The sequence below is a fragment of the Anopheles coluzzii genome, chromosome 3 (assembly GCF_943734685.1).
Source record: "Anopheles coluzzii chromosome 3, AcolN3, whole genome shotgun sequence".
Classification (NCBI taxonomy): Eukaryota; Metazoa; Arthropoda; class Insecta; order Diptera; family Culicidae; genus Anopheles; species Anopheles coluzzii.
This window is the reverse complement of record NC_064671.1, coordinates 6,753,548-6,773,805: the sequence shown is the minus strand read 5'-3', so window position 1 is coordinate 6,773,805 and position 20,258 is coordinate 6,753,548. Positions and strand designations below refer to the sequence as shown.

General features: G+C 45.3%; 1 protein-coding gene across 5 annotated transcripts in view; it reads left to right on the top strand.

Moving 5' to 3' along the window:
* Positions 1–20,258, top strand: part of LOC120956359 (potassium voltage-gated channel protein Shaw-like) — a 67,250-nt gene extending 46,992 nt beyond the window's left edge. For 3 of the 5 annotated variants that reach the window (XM_049609126.1, XM_049609125.1, XM_049609124.1), the window contains exons 4-9: positions 2,251–2,368; positions 5,282–5,476; positions 6,871–7,089; positions 7,158–7,776; positions 7,959–8,102; positions 12,316–20,258. In XM_049609126.1, coding sequence (XP_049465083.1) covers positions 2,251–2,368; positions 5,282–5,476; positions 6,871–7,089; positions 7,158–7,776; positions 7,959–8,102; positions 12,316–12,344 — 1,324 coding nt within the window. In that variant the 3' untranslated portion in view covers positions 12,345–20,258. Of the gene's footprint in view, positions 1–2,250; positions 2,369–5,281; positions 5,477–6,870; positions 7,090–7,157; positions 7,777–7,958; positions 8,103–8,445; positions 9,217–12,315 lie in introns of all 5 variants that reach the window. The other 2 variants (XM_049609128.1, XM_049609127.1) reach the window with 2 other exon arrangements.

The window sequence follows — 20,258 nt, the reverse complement described above, 5'->3', positions numbered from 1 at the left end:
AAGCGAACGGAAAATGGGAATAAATTTTACACACGAACGTGATTTAATTCATCCAAACCAAACAACCGGCCTTTTTCGCTGGCCTCGTTCTCCGGAGCCAGTGGTCACGCAAACCATTGCCTCTCTACCCCCAAGGATGTGACTGTTCGCGGTCACATTCCGGGGGCCTCAACTATCATGCCTATTTTCTTTTTCTTTTTTTTTTTGCACCCATTTCTTTTGCCCCCTGTTTGATGAATGCTTTAAAAAAGCTCATTGCAAATTCCGGTCGAGTGCTTGCCACACAAAAAGCCAAAGGTCCATTAAGCAAGCACGCGGAAGATTGGAACGCTGGTACGCGCTGGGACGCGTTTCGGTGGGACGCATCTGACCAAACGCCGATGACGTAATGTATTGACCGCTGCCGATGAGCGTATAATATTTGCATTTGAATCAAATTGCACAGTGATGGGTCTTTTTGTGTTGTTTTGTTCCTTTTCGTTCCTCATTTCGCAAGGCTAGTTCATGTCGGTAGGGAAAAATAGGTCAGGCACAATCAAATGGAACTATTTTTTGTATTTCGTCTCTTAGTTGATGATTTGCAACTTGGGGTTGCAATTTGAAATGCGTGGAACGATCCGATAATGGACTAATGAATAATAATTTAATCTTTAAAATACATACAGAACGGTAGAACAGATTCGTTCGTTTTGACCCGTAACGTTAATATTGGTCATAAAATGCAATACAGGAAGATTTCGACTAAACACTAAATATACTTAAATAATTCCAAGTATACTTAAAAATTAAAATTTAAATAAAATAAACATCATAAACCTTTTTTAAGATTATCAATTAATTTTTAATCTGGAATCTTCTCTGATTTCTGTGAGCTAACCTGCCGAACCAGTCCACCGCCATGTCAAAACGTACGCATCTTTCTAGCCCATTTCTAGCCAATTTTCCCTTGCCGACATAAAATTCATTTCATTCCCTAACATATATTCTACAAACAACTACATCTTGCGCATTATGACTGCGGACCATGCTCCCGCGATACGGCACGTTGCCAATTTTCTTCGCCCAACAATGCGTTGTTATTTGCTGTGGGCTCTTTTGGTTTTTTTGTTCCATTTCGCCCCACTGTTTTCATGTGTTTTCATGGAGCAGATATTTTTTTTGCCGCTTTGTACTCCTACCATTTTCTTATCACACAAAGAAACGAGCACACTATCTTGCACGGCCCACTTTTAAGTGAAATTTTCATTCAACGAGCTAACTTCCGACGAGCTACAAGCGACGCACCCGAAGCGTTTGAATGAGCGAAGTTTTCCCAAGATGTGCACAGGGCTAACAAGCAACTTCAGATCGTTTTCTACTGTAGGTTTTGTCTCATTCCTTTTCTTTTTTGTTCAGCAAGCTTTTTTTACGGAACAGGGCCAACCGTGCCCACCGTGTTGCAGAATGTTTTGCTATGAATTTTCGGTTTATTATCATTCCACGCAACAATTTCCTTCCATTCATTACAATTATGGCACTGGCAGACCTGTCTCCTGTTCCCTGCAGCCCTGCGCGGGCACATCGTCCAATAAGATTCAGATCAGATAGCGTCGTTCAATGGCGCTCAACATCATGATTATCATAATCACCATCATCAGGCACACACTCGGAGCGGGGGGAGGAGATGCAGGCAGGCTTTTGGCATGTTGATGTGTGCTGCCAGTGCTCCCCAGCTCCCGTCCCCACCCCATTCTTCCCATTGTCTCCCGGGCATTGTTATTGTAGGCTTGATTATTTTTCCATGCTTTTCCATATTTCACTCTGCCGCCGTAGCGTTCCAGGAATGTAGCGCCATTGGGAATAAAGCAGCTCGCCCTTAAACCGTACATCAACCTACCTCTATTGTACACTATCTGGGCCTGTTTAGTGGTGTGGTGGAGGTTTGAAAAATAAAGTAAACACATTTCCGCGTCACCGGGCCCCTGAGACCGGGGCGTATCCTGTGGCCATCGGGTCCCGAAAGCACATGTTGAATTTTTGTACCCCACACAAAACCCAACCGAACGGTAATAATACATAGCGTTGGCTCTCGTGTTTCGTGGAAAGTAAACTCGGAGTGCTGTGTCCTAGGGTGGTGTCGTTTTTTTCATTTCACATTAAACAACCACTACTTTTCCATCGCTATGTAGGGTTTGAAGCTTATCTTCCCGCTTCCACCAAAACTGCTCATATTGACACCATTTTTCGGGGTTTTTTTGTACTCTCCCTCAGCACGGGCAAACTGCACTATCCAACCGATGTCTGCGGGCCGCTGTTCGAGGAGGAGCTTTCCTTCTGGGGCCTCGACTCCAATCAGGTAGAGCCATGCTGCTGGATGACGTACACACAGGTAAGTGTTGTGTTGATATGGGAGAATAAAGATGATAATCCTTCGCAGTTTGATTTTAATCTATATTTAATCCCTCTATGATCAATTTAATGATGGTACATTGTAACTGGACTCTCTTACATATACTAATAAAGAACTACACCCAACGCTTCAATGACATTTCAATCCTTTTAAACGCTTTCTCTTCATCCAGCGAAGTAATTCTTCTAACCCTTCTCACGTACCAGCTGTCAAACGTAACTGAAATGTCATTTTACTCTTCTTAATGCCTTTGGAATGAGAGTTCCTAACAAAAACCTCCTCGTGAGTGCTTAAAATCCCAACCCGTAACACACGCCCTCCCCTCAAAAGCTCATTGTCATTCTTGTCGTGTATGAAAAACTAAAACACTTCCTGTGCGTCTTACCGGCAATGGGATGGCCAGAGAGAAGAGAAAAAAGCAACCGGCAACGTTAAGCGCTCCCTGGGATGGGTGCCATCGGCCAAACCATCAAACCGTCCATTTAACGAAACGAAAATCCAAATCACTTTCCAAAAAAACGCACACACACAGTGTGGCTCAAAGAGGACGCAGTTAACCCTCCCCCTGCTCCAGATGATTTTTATCGGACGCGTTTCCTCTTTGTTGTGTGAACTTTCAATGGTTTTTTACGTTTACAGTTTTTTTGTTGGTTGTTGTGTCGGTTGATCTGCTTCATTGTTTTCTTCTTCGTTTCTCCTTACTCCCCAAAAAAATACGTTAAGCCAAACCGGAAACCACTCATCGGTGAACTGAACCGGTGAGTGAGTCAACGCTAAGGTCCCTTCGTTGGTTGTTTCTTTTTCTTACCGGGGGTATCACCCCGGCAAAGACATCCGGATGGAAGCGCTACCGCCTACGACACGCTACGATTGCGTGCCAGCATTAAACTGTGTCCTTGCGTCGGAAAACTGTTTCGCAATGTCATGCCGCTGTCATCGGTTTGACTTTCACTTTTCGGCTCCAGCTTTTGGTGTTTTCGTTTTCGGGGTTGCAGATAGGGAACCCATTTTCCCTTCTCCTTTTTTCTCGTGCTTTCCCAAAGTGTCGTGTACTCTTTTCTTACGACTTTCAGCACAAGCCTTTTGTTAAGTACCGATTTTGTGCGGGTTTGGGGCAAGACGGTAAGTGGTGGTTACCCGTGGTAACAAAATGATACAAAACTGCAAGCAAAGAGAAGCAACAACAGGCAAAAAAAACAACAACCCTTGCTTATAACAAGCGTGTAAAAGAAACCATCCCATTATCGGGCTCGGGAAAGGATTGCGCTGCTTTGCGCTGAAGGCGAAAGATAAGCCTCTCCTGTGCTTTTGGTGTGGGCTTTTGTATACAACGCGACTGTGTCAGTACCAGGGGGGGGGGGGGGGGGGGGGGGAGTGGGAATTTATGCGTGTACCACGGTAATGGACACCGAAGGGACCTTGAAGGTGTCACTCTAATCTAATAATGATGCCCATTTTCACACCGAACAAGGGTCCGCTAAAGGTGTTTTGTGTGTTCCCTACTGGCTTACTGGCAGCCCGAAAAGGAACAAAGCAAAATTGCTTGTCTTATCAGGACGATCGACGCTTCGTTTTTCGGAACGCTGAAAACAGTTACCAAGAAAAGCAATCGGTGATTTCCCACCAGAAAGGTGACCTTCATCGGTTGCCGGTGTAAATTCAATTGTTGGTGTTGATGGTTTCGTTTAAAGTTTGCGTAATGATTTCTTCCAAAAGTGCTGTTTGCTTTAACCGAGTGGCGGCGGGAGTGGTTAGAAAATCTTACCGAAAGTATCTAAAATTCGGAAACACTTTTTTCGCCATTCTCCATTGACCTTGAGCTAAATTTTATCATGCCTTCCAAAGGACAGACGAAACAAACAAACAGCCACAGCAAACAATAACGAATCTTTCACCCATCCCGGTTGGGCTTGACGCCATCCGCAGGGGCGTCTCATCGCGCCTAACTACTCCCTGAAAGAAAAGCACCCAATTCTGGGAAGTTTGTTTCAAAAATGATTAATGAATTGCGCTCGATTGTGTTTACTTTCGCATTCTATTTTCCCTCCGCTTATCACAGCTTCGCTCCTAACAATCCTTTTGATTTACGGAGAAACAGGGGCAGTACGCCCACTCAGCAAGGGGCTTTTGGGAATCACGGAACTTTCCGAACCGAAATCCCTTGTTTGGCTTCGTGTCTAGGCAGAGGAAAACGCATAAACCAAAGGAGAATTTAGGACTCCTCCGCTCTTTGCGCAAACTGAGAAGGCCTGCTATGCCCATTGTGGTTTCATTGATTAGGTTTTGCGTCCCGCTTTTGGGAAGGTGCGGGTCCCTAACCTCTCCAACGCTTCACAGATAAACAACGAAGCAGACCCGACGATCGGGAAAAGGGACATTTAAATCGTCGAGCTAGCTTTTGATAAACATTTCCACAGCTTAGAGGTTAACGTTCCTTACAGCAGTCCTATGATTAATGATCGTTTTGTTGCGGGCCTGGACTTTCCTTCCAAAGGGGGAGTTAACTCCCTTACCGTTATCGGGTGGCATAAATGGTTACAAATCATTTCGAGTCCGGAAGCGTTTGGGAGTGGCTAGTGGTTTCGATTTCGGCTCGGAGTTGTAAATCCAACTATCCGGCTGGATTCTTTGCTTTGGGCCTATGGGGGGCAAACTAAACGAAAGTCCAAGATCATTAATTTTTATCATTCTTCTACACCACCCAGTTTGATATCCAACTTCCAACAGACTTGCTCACGGGTCTCTTCCTATTAAAAAGCAATAAATTAAATACATTTCCCTTCAGCGCCCCAAAGCAATGATATTGTATTGAAATTCTACCTCTAATCCACTGTTCTTCTCGTCTTACACTCCCTCTTCTTTACACGCCGCACAAACGTCACCAAACACCAGCATCGGAACACACAAGAAACGTTGGCTGTTTTAGATAGATTAGATTTAGATACGGAAAAACCGACCGACGAGGAGGTCGCGAAAAAGTTCGGTTTCGAAGACGCTTACAATAAGGGCAAGGTGAGCTGGTGGCAGCACCTGAAGCCACAGATCTGGTCACTGTTCGACGAGCCGTACAGTTCCAACGCTGCCAAGGTAAGTTTGCTTCATATACACATTTTGCTAGAAATGAAATTTTGCCTCTGTTACTGTGGGGCCTTTCCCTCTCGGGCAAGCCATTTCGATCCTTCCATTAATAATCCCTACACCGATCTGCGTGCTCGATGTGTCAATAAACTAATTCAACTTCATTAAACATCTGACTACGTGGAATTAGACAGCGATCGAGCACACACCAAAAAGTAGCCCCAGAACCCCGCACCGGGAATCAAAACATGAATGCATAAGAAAACATCTCACTGAATCTGTAATTTATAACTTTGCCATCGAGTGAAAAACCTCGACCCCGCCCCTTCGGGGAAAAACTTTACTGCCCGGTACCACCCGGGCACAGCGGAAAGGGCGTTCCATTAGTTTCTTTTCCTTCCTTCCTGCAGTAAGTTTGCTGCCTTCGGGGTAGTCGACTGGGGACAGGCCGGCTATTTGTTATTCATTTTTCTTGTTTTGCATTCTGTGGTTGGGGGAGTTAGAAAATGGCGTTGCCTTCGGACGAATAACGAAGCAAATTCAGGTTTTGAGCGACCAAAGCGCTGCTTGAAGAAGGTCTTCAGTAAACAAATCTGTCAATCACCCAGTCGATTGGGGTTTTCCTCGTACGCGACCAATCAATGATGCACACTCGCCCAACAACCGCACCACTGGAATGATGCTTGGAGCCATTTTAAGACCGACCGGTCTCAACCCATAACCAGTAACTGGTGACGATTATGTATTGCACCCCCTTTTGGGTATAACCACGCCGCGGAGGGTTTACGGTGGCAAGTAATTCCGCTGTGATTTATAGGTTTGTTTGGTGCATTCGTTTTGCCGTCGGTGCAGGAAAGTCATCCAATGGGGATGCTCAAAAAGGACGACAACCGCTGATGATGGCATTCCCGCTCAAGGGTCCGGACCGTTGGTCAGTTCAAATAGATTAGAAACAGCCGGCCCCGGAGGCCAAAAACGCTTGTCCTGTTTAGCTTGATTGGTGTTTCTTCAGGCGCTATTTACTCCCTCTGGCTCCGGGAGAAAGCGATCGTCCTTCTAAACGACCCAAATGCCCGAGAGGGTGTAAGAGGTCTTTGAGGAGGTCTTGGAGTAGCACCACAAGAAAATGAATGTATTTTATGGTTCAATGCAAATTAAGGACTTCCAAAGCGCTTCTCCGCAAACGTAGCGCTATTGCCGCAAGCTGTACGGCCCTTTCGGCTCCAGATTGATGACGGTCTTCCCCGGGGGGGCAGTAACTGCTTATGATTATTATAATTTTTAAGATTATAGCTCGTTTGTTTGGAAGAATTTTAAGATTATAGCTCGTTTGTGGCCCGATCGTCCATTTACCAATCGTTGCTGACCAAACCGTTGTGCTTACTCGTTCCTTCCAATCGCAGATAATCGGTATCATATCAGTGTTTTTCATCTGCGTGTCGATCATATCATTCTGCCTGAAAACCCACCCGGACATGCGCGTCCCCTACATACGCAACATCACGGTCAAGACGGCCAACCAGAACACGTCCTGGGTGCTGGACAAGACGCAAACGAACGCCCACATTGCGTTCTTCTACATCGAGTGTGTCTGCAACGCGTGGTTTACGTTCGAAATAATGGTAATTGACCACTTTCTTTCTCGTTTTTTGTGCATTGTGTCTCTTATAAATGTCTTCCTCGCCCACAGGTACGCTTTATATCGTCGCCAAGTAAGCTAAGGTTCATTACGTCATCTGTAAATATCATCGACTACATCGCGACGCTCAGCTTCTTCATCGATCTGATCCTGCAGCGGTTCGCGTCCCACCTCGAGAATGCGGACATCCTCGAGTTCTTCTCGATCATCCGCATCATGCGGCTGTTCAAGCTGACGCGCCACTCGTCCGGCCTGAAGATCCTGATCCAAACCTTCCGGGCGTCCGCCAAGGAGCTGACGCTGCTGGTGTTTTTCCTCGTGCTCGGCATCGTGATATTCGCCAGCCTCGTCTACTACGCCGAGCGCATCCAGATCAACCCGCACAACGACTTCAACAGCATCCCGCTCGGGCTGTGGTGGGCGCTGGTCACGATGACCACGGTTGGGTACGGTGACATGACGCCCAAGACGTACATCGGCATGTTTGTCGGTGCGCTGTGTGCGCTGGCCGGTGTGCTGACGATCGCCCTGCCCGTGCCCGTCATCGTGAGCAACTTCACGATGTACTACTCGCACACGCAGGCTCGGGCCAAGCTGCCGAAGCGAAGACGGCGCGTGTGTCCGGTGGAGCTGTCGAGGCCACCGCGGCTGCCAGGTAATTGTAACACAAGTACGTACCGAAAACCAATGCGCACCTCCTACAGCTTCCGAGCACAGCCCGCCCCAAGTACTGGTTACCTAGCAGGGACCGACAACCTGCTGAAATCGCTTCAACCCTTTCAACCAGATTAACTGACCTGCTTGCCGAGTCCTGCTCGCTCTAATCTGTTTGGAATTTAAAATCCGTTTCAGGTCAAGGTGGCCCAGGTGTGTGCAATACCGGTTCCGGTAAGCTTCCTTCCTCGAATGCACCGAGCACGGGCAGTATGGATCAAGCGATCCGGCGGATGAACGCCAACCGTACCATAACGAAGGACGTCATACTGCCCAAGATGGGTAAGTGGTTGGGCTTCCAAATGCGTTTTGTACCCTCTTTAAACCCTCACAGCTTGGACGTTTGATGTCGTTTTATGCCCTCCCCTGTCTCACTCTTTCACTGTAGTCCCCGTATCTCTCTCTGTATGAGTAAAATCGCTTTCAAAGTAGCAAAGTACTTTCTGCCGTGCCTAAAACGTGTCGATTATCTGTGACAATCTTATCAGTTTTTTACACGATATCCACTTCCAAGAGTCTGCTACTCTTTGCTTCCATTTCTTCACCCTTTCACAACCGTGTCTATCTTGCTGTAGGGGGCTCTTCTCTTCTCTCATACCTCTATCTCTCTTCTCCTTTCCCGCAGCATGATGTGATTGCCGATTTATTCTTGTCGCTTACTATCTCCACGCCTAGCGCAATGTATGAGTGCAGCCACAGAGAGCGATGAAGCAGATGAGATGCGTCTGTGTGTGTGTGTTTGTGTATGTGTGTGCGTGTGTTCGAAAGATTAGATTATCACATCATTTGCCTTCTCTTTAGTTATGAAGCCCTGCTACGGGAAGGTGTTCTAGGTCTCTCCCTCCCTTTACTACTCAATGTGTCTGTATCTGTTGTTGTATGTGTCTGTATGTGTGGGCTAAATGTATCCTTCGAGCAGTTGCTATGCTGTAATAAGTTGCCTGAAGGTCGCAGGCATTCGATTACAACGCCACAGCACTTGAAGGTCAGCAGTTGACATGACGATACACAAAAAAAACGGAACCAAATTGCTACGAGATAAACTTGTCAATCGACTGTGAGGATCAATTCCAGCAAACCAATCAAATGACATTCCGGCACCAGCAGCCACCGCCAGCTGACCGATGTGCTGCCACGTGGAGCTCAACATCAAAGCTGGACTTCGCTCGGTGTGTGCCCGATCGCATCGGAATGGTAGAAGATGGAGAGCCACATCCAGGTCGAAGCATAATCGGAAGGCCACGAAATTACCGGAAATTGGATTCCAACGGAGAACGCCTGCCGTGTACGCAACGATCGATCCGCACGCAGGTACGGAGAAGAAATGACGCTTTTCCTGCGGAGCAAAATTACCCCGTCAAAGTGGGTGGAATTCGTCGGCCGGGTTTTGAAGAAGGTAACCGGATTTGAGAAACGGAATCGGTTTGCGTGAGTGTGTCGATGCACTTGGCGCTGCTTCTGCTGCTTCTGTTGCTGTTGCTGCTGCTGCTGCTGCTGTAGACACTGTAGACACTGTGTAGTATCTATGTAGTAGAGCTTTCGCTGTTTCGCTGTCCCGGTAGGTTGCTTTTCACCTGTACACCTAAGCTAGTTTCGCTTTCTATGTTCTGTTGTAGAAAACCTAAACTTCCTGCCATTCCTTACTGTCTTCCTATCCGTTTTCAAAAAGGGTGGAGCGAATCATGTCCGTCGATCGTCGAGATTGCATTCGCGGCGGGTAAGAACAATCGTTACCTATCAATCAAGCACGCTGAAATCGTGCAAAAGATTCGGCAAGAAGCGTCCAATTTCGCTTGCCCCATTGAGGGCAAACAAACACGTTCCTTGGCACGATCCCGGCACGGCATCAGGAGGAACGCTATCGAAATAACTGTTGCATTTCAGCCCTCCTTTCGTCCACCAGCAACAGCACCTCTCTACACCGCGAAGCAAACCCAAGGGTGGCCCCGAGTTGAATTAGCATAATTTATGCAGACTGTTTGTTTTCGATTTGCATCAAAGAGCCGCTCCGACTGGTGAAGATTCGGCCAGGGATCAGTGGCTGCCCGCACCGATAGGAGACATTAAACGTCGAAGATATTCCGACTTCGGAACAGCTTAGGAATTCGAATGCGAAAAAGAGAAAGTGTTCGTGGTGTGCATGGAAATTCGATTCCGGCCCAGTACGCGGGGAGCGAGGGTGTTGACGTTGTTCTTGAGAAGACAAACTCACCACCATACGGAAACTGACAAGTCAAGCAGCACAGTAGCATATCGTACAGTGTTGCTGGGACAAGCAGGGACCTCGAGAGGGGACTAGTTAGCACGGACAAGTTGATCGAATTTTTGGAGCTCCGTCCCTGTCCATCCCGGCCCTTATCGCTAAATTGCGATTGTGACGATGTCCTTGGGCTTGGCTCTTGATCGGTCGCGTTGTAAGCTTTGCATGTCGGTGGAAGCAAGGCCGGGACTTATACCGTTGACATTGACATTCACCGGATTTGAATGACAAATATTACGAGCGTTTGGCTCGTGTTCGCGTGCTTGCGCGTACTGTTTGAAGCGCTTAAAAAGAGGATGGGAAACATCACGTTCGGTAGCTGGTGGGACTTGTGATGAAGGTAGAGGAACGGTGGTGAGAATGGTTATGATAATGGGTGTTGGTTTCCAATAAGTGTTTGTTGGAGAGTGGAAGAGTAAAATTCCACCAATTGAAGGCACTGAGGGTGAGAATTAATCAACCCTTGTTCCAGCTCTTGTTATCCCATCGATTAGTTTATATTGTTAGTATAATGTTTTTCAGACGAATATTGAGATCAGCCTTATATTTTATGATGCTTCAAGAAGTACAGTAATTTTCTTATTAAACGATTCCCTTTCTTTGCAATTTTGAAAGCATTTAGCCTTAAAGACTTGAAGGCTTACCATCATCTGCATGTAATATTCTCGTCCTTCAAAAGCTCAACTTGAGCAGTAAAAAAGCCCAAGCAATAAACTTGAAACATTATGAAATCGCCCATATTCTACACCATTTGTTACCCAATCTAATGAGAAATATGAGCTCGCTACTTCTTTGTCTGCTAGTAGAAGAAAGACGGACACGTTCCACACTGAAAGTACGGTACCATTTGAACACTTGTACAAACTTTTAGCCTCTTCATAAAACTGTCCCATTTGCCGTAAACGAACACTCCAGCCTTTTCTTTTTTGTTTGTGTGTGTTCAATGTCCCTTGAAGGCAACACAGTGCATGCAGCAATCCTACAGTGAATCCCAGCCGCTCGCGCGTGTATGAATGTGTGTCAAGCGATGGCAAAAAGTAAATGATTAAAACCATAAACTGTAAGCGCACGAGGGAACGAGTAATGGAGCACAACAAGAGAAGCAATCCTGTGCCACGTACGCACGTGTGCCGTATGGTGGTCGCCTGGCGTCCTTTCGCAAGCCATATTTTCCCCCCAGCTTGTTGGTCATGCCTATCGAAGCCAGCAAATGGGTGAAGTGAATGGGTAGGCTACAAAGACAGCAATCCAAGTTTTTTACAAGCAAAAAGTCACACCGGAAGTTGCTCATAACCTTTCCCGTGAAAATGGTACTTCTTTTTGGGGCGAGTAGAAAAACAACCGGGGAAACTTGGGCAATACGGCCAAGGGGTTTTGCTACCGATGCCGGAAATGTTATCATTAAAATACAGACCACCAGCACACCCTGTTCCAATTTATGTGCGTTTGTGTGTCACTGTACTTGTGCTTGTCCATCGTTTTTATGGCTTGTCGTCCGGTAACGGTAAATCCCCACAGGACACATTGTTTTATCGAGTTACGGACAGGACTGGTGGAGCTGGAGCTAGAAACCTTTTCCGAGTGACATTTGGGCGTTTCGGTGTATTAGAGTGTGTGTGTGCTTGTGTGAGACGAACTTGGAATGGTATCGCTGTGGTATTAAAACAAGAAACTGGTCATTAAATTGGTCTTCTCGGTGAAAAAAACAACTCCTGAAAAGCATGAGTTTATCAAATTTTAATACCGCAACGGCAAAGCCTTAGACAACATTAAATTTAAACATAAATCGTTTGACAACTTCTTCCAGCCCTCGGATTAAATTATCTCACCCCATCTCACCCGCTCATCTTGGCTCAGCAATCAATCAACGCAATAAACGTGCAACATCTCGCTCCAATAAACTGCATCGATTTACACGACTCGACTCAATTTCGTAAATCAGTGCAATTTCCCACCCGTCAATCGCAGCAACTAGATACGAAGGTCGTGTTGGACAGATTCACCACCCTCCCCCTTTCGCTTGTAAACAGTTTGCTTCCTTTTCCTTCGCTCTAAACTCCATCCTATTAACTACAATTTACTATTACTACCACTCGACCACTCGCAACCTCCATTCCATTGCAGCTCCTCTGTTCTGCGATCGATCATTGTTGCATCAATACTGAAGGCGGAAAGTTTTAACCGTTTCTTTGCGCTTTTGCGTTGCTTTTTCTCTCTCTCTCTCTCCCTTTGCAGAAACAAAAGAACCCGTGGGTAACGTTTAAAGACCAACTCAACCACAGCATACAGTCCCGCCCGCTGCCCGGGTTCGCGAGAGGAGCTCGAGAGGATGTGGCTACATTTCAAACTGTCAGCCCCGAACGGCCAGCACCGAACGAGCGAGCTCTTCCGTTCCCTTCCCTGGGCCAGAGATGCAGGGGCGTGAGCGTTTTACACAACGATTGGTCTTCGAGTTCCGAGAAGGATCGGGTTCGCTTCAATCAATGCCCGCCGGCTAAACGGATTGTGCCTCGCTGCGGTTAGATCGCCATCGTCGTCGTCGTCGTTGTTTGGCCCCGGGAGCATTTCATTTAATTATCCGTTGTATTATCGCACAAACACACGTACCGAGTAGGACGTGAGACACGTCGATACACACACACACCCGCACGAACACTTTCCTATTACCAACAAACGATCAGTTTCTTCAGCTCGCCTTGAAGGGTCAGCAAAACCAAAAAAAAAGAAATGTTGCAAAACACACCTCAAAAAAGCCCTCAAAACCTTGACCCTTGCTCTTTGATCTTGCGTGCTGCTTGGGTTGGTTTCGTGATCCGTTAAGACTGCTGGCGCAGCGAAGGAGGAAAAACTTTCCGAACGACGAAAACTTTCGGACACAAAGAACGCAAGCCGTAGCCAGCAGGCAGCTCCCGGACATTGGGATAACTTTGTCTTACGAAGTTGTCCAGCTGCGTCCCGGGGGGTTGGCGGTAGTCGAAGGGACCACCCAGACAGGACAAGAGAAGTTCTAAATCGTTTAAAAAGCCGGCAGCCTTCGTTGGCGGTCGTGTTGAAATGATGAATCGATGGCACACGCCACGCGTGCGGTGGCCATGCGTGTGGATGTGCAGCCGGAAACAGTCGCTGGAAGTGGAAAACTTTTCCCCTCCTGGATTCATGATCGTTTTCTTTACCGAAAATGTCTTTTTGTTCCCCTTGTTGAGTGATTTTTTTAAGGCTTTATCCCGAATTTGAGCCGATGAGCTTTACTGCCAGACATTCCTGCACCAAAAAGGTACTCGGAAAGCTATTCAAATTTGAAAAAGCCAACCTGGTATGTAGTAAAAATGAAAAATGGACGACCAGTTCCATCAAGCAAGATCCCCACGCCCCTAGAGAAATATCGGACACAGCAAAGGGACGACCCATTCAACTGGTGGGGATGAATATGTTTTTGGTCCTTCGAACCGGATCAGATTACTCGTTTGTTTTGCACAGCGCTTCGTTTCCCCATTTCCAATGCGCTGCTTTGGAGCGAATGTTGGTGCGAAGGCAACATGATTAATATGGCGTTATGTGTCTTGTGCCAGGGAGCTTTTGTGCTTGCTGGATTGTTCTCCACCCGTACCTCAAACACATTCAAAATGCTGGCAGATGTTCGGTTTGGTTGAAAAATGCGTCCCAGCTGTGTACGATGGCCAACCGTTTCGCGGCAACCGAAGGGCAAGGGAACAGAATTCCACTCTCCTCGTCGGTGGGCTGCGTCGTCGGGTACCGTACATTGTAAATAATATGCATCGATAAACAACACGACCATACTTGAAGCGGAAGTGGAGCAGTGTAAGAAACGCGTAAAACACAACATCCCATCAACCGTATCGATAACTAGTTATGTAAAACTAACAAACAAAAAGGAATGAAATATTATTACTTGTAAAACTGTAACCGTGGGGGAAGAAGGTGAGGAGAAAGCACTCGATGGAGATACAACTCATCCCCGCGGACAAGCAACACCGAGGGGACATCTGGGGGTGGGAAATTCAAAAACAAATGTATATTTTAGAAACAAAAGGCAAATCGAAAAGTGATAAAACAGTTATTTCCAATGGGAAAAAGAAGACGGAAACGTACGAAGGCGGTAAAAGGGAAGATGATGTAGAGAGAAAGAGAGAGAGCGAGAGCACCTTTGGGGGATCTCACATTCTCTTCTCGATCGCTTACTCCGTTACGTACGTTCCGGGACAGTTTCCGTTCTGATTCCTTCCCTCTACTCTTACACAAGCTCCCTCTCTCTATCTCTCACAAACTGTTACACATACACAGCTCGATTGTGTAGACACACTTTCGTGCAATCATTGCTCTTTAATCGTTTGCGCTAGTTTGTGAGGCAAAACGTATTTTCGTACAAAAACGCAAAGAAAGAGAGGCACAACTTTGTGAAAGATATCATTGGGCTAGGAGTAATACATTTAAATAAGCAAAATTCTGAACTTTCGCGTTCGTTCGAACTGCATTCGATGGAAAAGAATGAATGAAAAGCTTGTAAATATTGTTGACCAAAAAAAAAACACAGATAGGAAATAACTGTTACATGTACACTGTATCGCATAAGCATAAGATGCACCTATATTAACTCTTTCTGTGGCAATATTTCTCATGTACGGGCGATCGAATGTGTGTGTGTGTTTGAGTGTGCCTGTTTGTTTGGAGAATTGAGTGTGTACGTGCGGGATTGTACGAGTACTTTAACTCTGCCTTGCAATGAACGTACCCTACATTTCGACGCTGTCGTCCCTCCCGCAGCTTAAAGTACGCTGGCACAAACAAAGCGATAAAACCCCACTTTTAAACGAAAAGCAATAGCTACACCACTCTAAACGCAAAAAGCGTTAACAGAGTCCTGTCGATCCAGGAGATCGACCCAACCAGCGTTAAATTAAACAACAAATCTAACTACCAATGGGACCAACCGAACGCAGCAAACACAGCAACTGCGAAGCGGAGCAGCAACAACAACTTTGCAAAAGCTGATAAAAGCTTGACCCAAAGCTTTCAAGCCGAAAAAACGAACCAAAGGCAGGATGGAAAAGATGGGACATTTGCATGTTTATAACGGGAAATGAATTTGTTATGAAGCTTCCCCAAGCTAACCGATGGGCCTTGGCTCCTCCTTTGGCTCTTTGGCGGTACGAAAAAGTTGGCAAACCTCACCACATCGGGTGGTACAGCACAGTGGAACCTCCTAGTGCTGGACGAGCATGTTGATGATGATGTCGGTGACGATGGGGAAACTGATTGTTGGAGACACTGGCCGAAAGAGTGTATGGATTGTTTTGTGGGGATTCTGGTTTGTTTTTTTTCGTTCTCACCATTCACCGAAGACTAACTAGAAAACATGTTTGTGTGCTGAAACGTTAATTTGCATTTTAATACGTTTCTACTGAAGTATGCAACAAGCGGGATATGTGGCACGGTTACAGAGCAAGCTATTGTTTTCTCTTGCGTACTTGTAGGATCGGGTAATGACAACTCAATTGACTTGTTGTTATCATCAAACCATCGCTTTCCCATAACAATGACATTGAATTTTAATAGCTTTATGTTAAAATAAAACACAAGGCTAATTTCAGGCTTGGTGCAATACATCTGTAACGCGGATTGCATACATTTTGGCGTCTAATTGTGTTTTGGATGCAGGTGGGAAATACCATTTCCTGATGTATATTACACTATTAACTGACATCTGATCCACTTTCTTATTAAAAAAAAACTACTAAATAAGACCCTGTGACTCACGCCAGTCTTCTTTCTTCATTTTTTGAACCCAAACCTCTACATAATGGTAGAATAATATTCAACAAATGTGTCCTTTCAGCTTCTACCATTCGCCTACACCGTGGTTACACTTATCCTGCTCTTCTCATCACTTAACCCCCAACCCTCCTGCTCGATCCTCACTAACCAATCTTACCGTAAGTGGTACTTTCTCACCCTATCAGCAATCGCTCAAGCATTCTCGTGCTACGTGACGCACTTGACTATGCGTCACTTGCTGGTGACAGAGGTTTTTTTTTTTGCTGATTTTCTCACTGTGTAGTTTTTGTCCGCACAACCGACGAGAAGGAACAAAAAAACGGAACCCACACACCTCCCCGTATCGATCCCTTATCATTGACACCACAACTTTTCCGCCATCGATAGCTGTCGTTCATCGTTTTTCACCTCCTTAATCAAATTCCGATGAGCCAGCCGAACCGGGCGAACTGGGTCGTCTTGGGGATCCTGTTGCCGTTGTGCGTGTCGGTGTGTGTGTGTGCGTATGTTTGTGTTGATTTGCTATACGGGCAAAACATTTCCAAACACCGAAATTTGTCTGTTGTGAAAGAAACATGGCAACAAAAGTGTACTTTTCTGTTTCGAGGCACCGCACTCGACAGAACGCTCCACGTGTGCTGCGGAACCGTGGAGGGGAGGGGGAGGGGGAAGAGCATTTGACAAACATCGCCCGGGACGGTCGGCGTGAGGGCTGGCCGTAAAGTGTGGCAAACATTTCTTCGCCCAACGCGACCCATGGGGTGAAAAAATTGGAAAACTTTTGGGGGAGCCATTTCCACGTAAACCGTCCCACTCGTTGACCTATTTCCGGCGGCCTGTTCCGTCCTGTTCGGTTCCCGGAGCCCGGGTTGATCGCTAGAAGCCGCTTAAACTTTTACGCCACAGCCCTCAGCACCTTGCTGTTTTGTTTTGTTGAGAGTGTTATTCGATAAAGGTGAAATGTGTTATTGTTTCTTGCTTTTTTCGGGGATACCTTTTCGTGCAGTATTTTATTGTCAGTTTTTTTTGGTCTCAGCACACAACATTCTAGTCGCTTCACTCGACCGGTGCGTCGCTTGTTGAACCAATGCTCTATGTAAACATCACTCACCACAAAAAGTCACCTCTTTTTTCGCCCTTCACCCCCAAAAAACTGAATCATAAGAAACAGTAAAAGTTTGATGATTTGAAGCACCCCTAAACGTTTGCACCTTCCATCCGTATCTGATCATCTTTAACGACAAAAGACGTTCTGCTGCGTTCGGTAGCACAGAAAAAAGGGGGAGCAACAACTGCAAACATATGGGGACAAACAATCAGCCCATCAAACAGGCACACATGCACACGCACACTAGTGTGCTCGTGTGCAGATATACGAATAAAACATGCAACCTGGGAAGACTGCTTGCTCCCTCGGCATTCTCCAACACAAACAAACCGTCATAATAAGCAACAAAAAAAAGCAACTTTACGCTTCTGACTACGCCAACAACAGGCGGCAGGACTGGGTGACTTTATGAGCACAATCAATGGGCCTTAAAATTTATGCAAATAAGCTCTGACATTCAAGCATTTTCCGCTTTTCTGTCTTTGTGTGCGCTTGCTATTTGTTACGGTTTGCGCGCTGTTTGTGTGTCGTTTATACATACGGCTTTCGAAACAGCTGCGGTTGATGCTTGCACATAATCAGTGGAAAACGAGGTTTTTCTTTTACTACTACTTTCAAAGACACAAATCGTGCGATCGTGAGGATGGAAAACCTGGAGTGGAAAATTTTAAAGATACTTTGCCTTTTAACGTTTTTTTTATGCTACCCTTGCTCCAGCAAAGCAATGCATTTAGATAGAAGACAAAGGCACACACTTTTCCCCGGGGAATGTGATGGAGACGCCTGGTGCTCTGTGTGAATATGTTTTAACGCACGCAATAATGGCTTTGGAACGTGCAAAAAGAGCAACCTTAAGCCCGGTATGTGGTATGCAGTAAATGAGACACTATTACGCACACAATGCAACACATGTGATGAATAGCTTTCCTTTTGTTGGTTGAAATAATCCTCCCATGCAGGAGGGGTCCATCTTAATCATTTTCTTTGGAATGTGGTTTTGACATCGTACCGATTGCACACACAAAGAAGGGTGTTGTTTTGTGCAAGTTCAACAGCCCATTTGTTTCACTCGCTACAACTCCTTGTGAAAGGGACTCTTCGCTCAATGTCAAAGTGTTGCTGATTGATTGGGACCAGACCTGCTGCTGCTGCCGCCGCCGGCTGCCTTTCGGTTCATCAATCGAGGCGTCGAGATGCTGTAGTGGAAAAAGGTAATGGAAAGTGATAATCATGTGTTAATGTTGCACCTTGCTGTGCCGAACGAGTGCCAGCTTTCGGTAATGGGATTGTGCCGGTTTAAGTAAGACGTTAATGCCCCCTTGCACACAGTCCCTTGCGGGTGCGTGATTAATATGGTGGTGATTTCATGTGCCGGTACAAGATTGAACGGTTCGGAGATAACTGATGGACCGCACACACACAGCTTTTGCTTTCTTTGAATAAATAAATCAGTCTGGGTGTGTGAAAGATTCCCTGCTATTTATTTCACTACACCATTGAGCTGCTCAGTACAATACACTCTTCAGCCGTCCCCAATAATAATTCCTCCACGTGCGCCTCAACGCTTCAACCATTGGAACACACAGAAACACATACACATGCACACATTCGTCTGCCAACGGAGTGGCTTCAACGTGCACGCTACAATATAAGCATTACTTCTCACTTTGATTGATCTGTGATTTATATTAAGCAAACAGCAATGCATTCGCAACGTCGGCCCGCTACTAGCACGCAAGCATTAAGTTCTGTGACAACTGTGCACTTGTGGTACTCTTTCGCAAAATGGGAATGCGACTGTAAATAACTCACCAACCGCTAGCAAATACACTCATCGCCGATACGAAAGTAATATCTATTTTATTACACGCTGCGCTCTATCATTCTGCTAATGTAAGCAAGCGTGTCTAATGGTGGAACAAAATATGAACGTTACAAACAGCATTGTGCAACGTTGGTTGCATACTGCTAAGGAATCGATAAGCTACAGCTACACCCTGATGCAAACCCAACGCATAGCTACTTATACATAACATGATACTACCACTCAACACATTAAGCAATGTTACAAACGAACAGTAAGAATAGTTTCATTACGTACCTATCAAAGCTATCAAGAGAAATCACCAATACAAGCAAGCAAGCACACATACAGAAAAACCATTATGCAACACGATACTTATAACGCATCCTCACAAGGGATGAACACTTACAGCAAAAGAGGCTTCAGGTTCGGTTTTATTCGTAAAATATACTTCTCTGAGTGTGAATAATGTGTGAACAAAAAAGGAGCAACAAAAAACGGAAGACAAAAAACGGTGGAAGGAAAACTAATAGACAAAACGCAAGAGGGAAAAAAGCAAAATTAAACAATAACGCTACACAAGTATTGTAAAACAAATATCAATTGTTCTTCGAACTTTAATTGATAGTTTAAAAGTAAAGCAAACAAAAAATCCACAAACTTACAAGGGATTATTAGGAAGATCGATTGGAACAAAACAAAAAGTATATTTGTACGGACAAAGTATGTAAGGCAAACACATAACACAACATTGAACATGATTCTCATGGATTGCGAGGGCACATTTGCTAGGATACAACAAATAAAAGCATTAAACAATAAACAAAAAACCACAAGTAATATTAACACTCATGTCATTAATAATATGCATTTGATAAAAACGATACTGAAAATAAAAGTTGTACATTTTCTTTCCGTTTTGTTATGCAGATCAGCTCTAGAAATCAGTATCGAGTAAGTGAAACGAATCAAAGCGATTAGAACAAAAATATAACAAAGAATTGTCTTGCACAAAGTGGTTGGCTCAGTGAGCAATGTTGAGAATGTTGTATATAGCGTAAGCAAAAGGCGAGCAAAAGAATAAGCAAAACGGAACAAAAATGTGTCTGTATTGCAGGAGCAAGATAAGCGATGCACTCAAATACAATACACAAACACACACGCTAGCTAAACGTGTTTTGCGTTCTTATTTTTTTCCCGTACTCGGTTACTTGACTAGAATGGCAAAATAAATAAGACAAAGCAAACGTTTTTAAACAAGAAATGTTATTACAAAAGATATCAGCTTGCTAATATATACTATTTAAATCTTAATTCACTAATCGTAAGACAAAATTAAACCAATGTTACAAAAAGGCGAACAAAACAAGCAGAGCATGTTAAAGGAAGAAAAGGAAACACAAACTGAAACGGTCTGAGCGTGAGTGGTTTCTTGGTGCGATGAAAAGGTCACGCGGCACAAACGAATCGAAA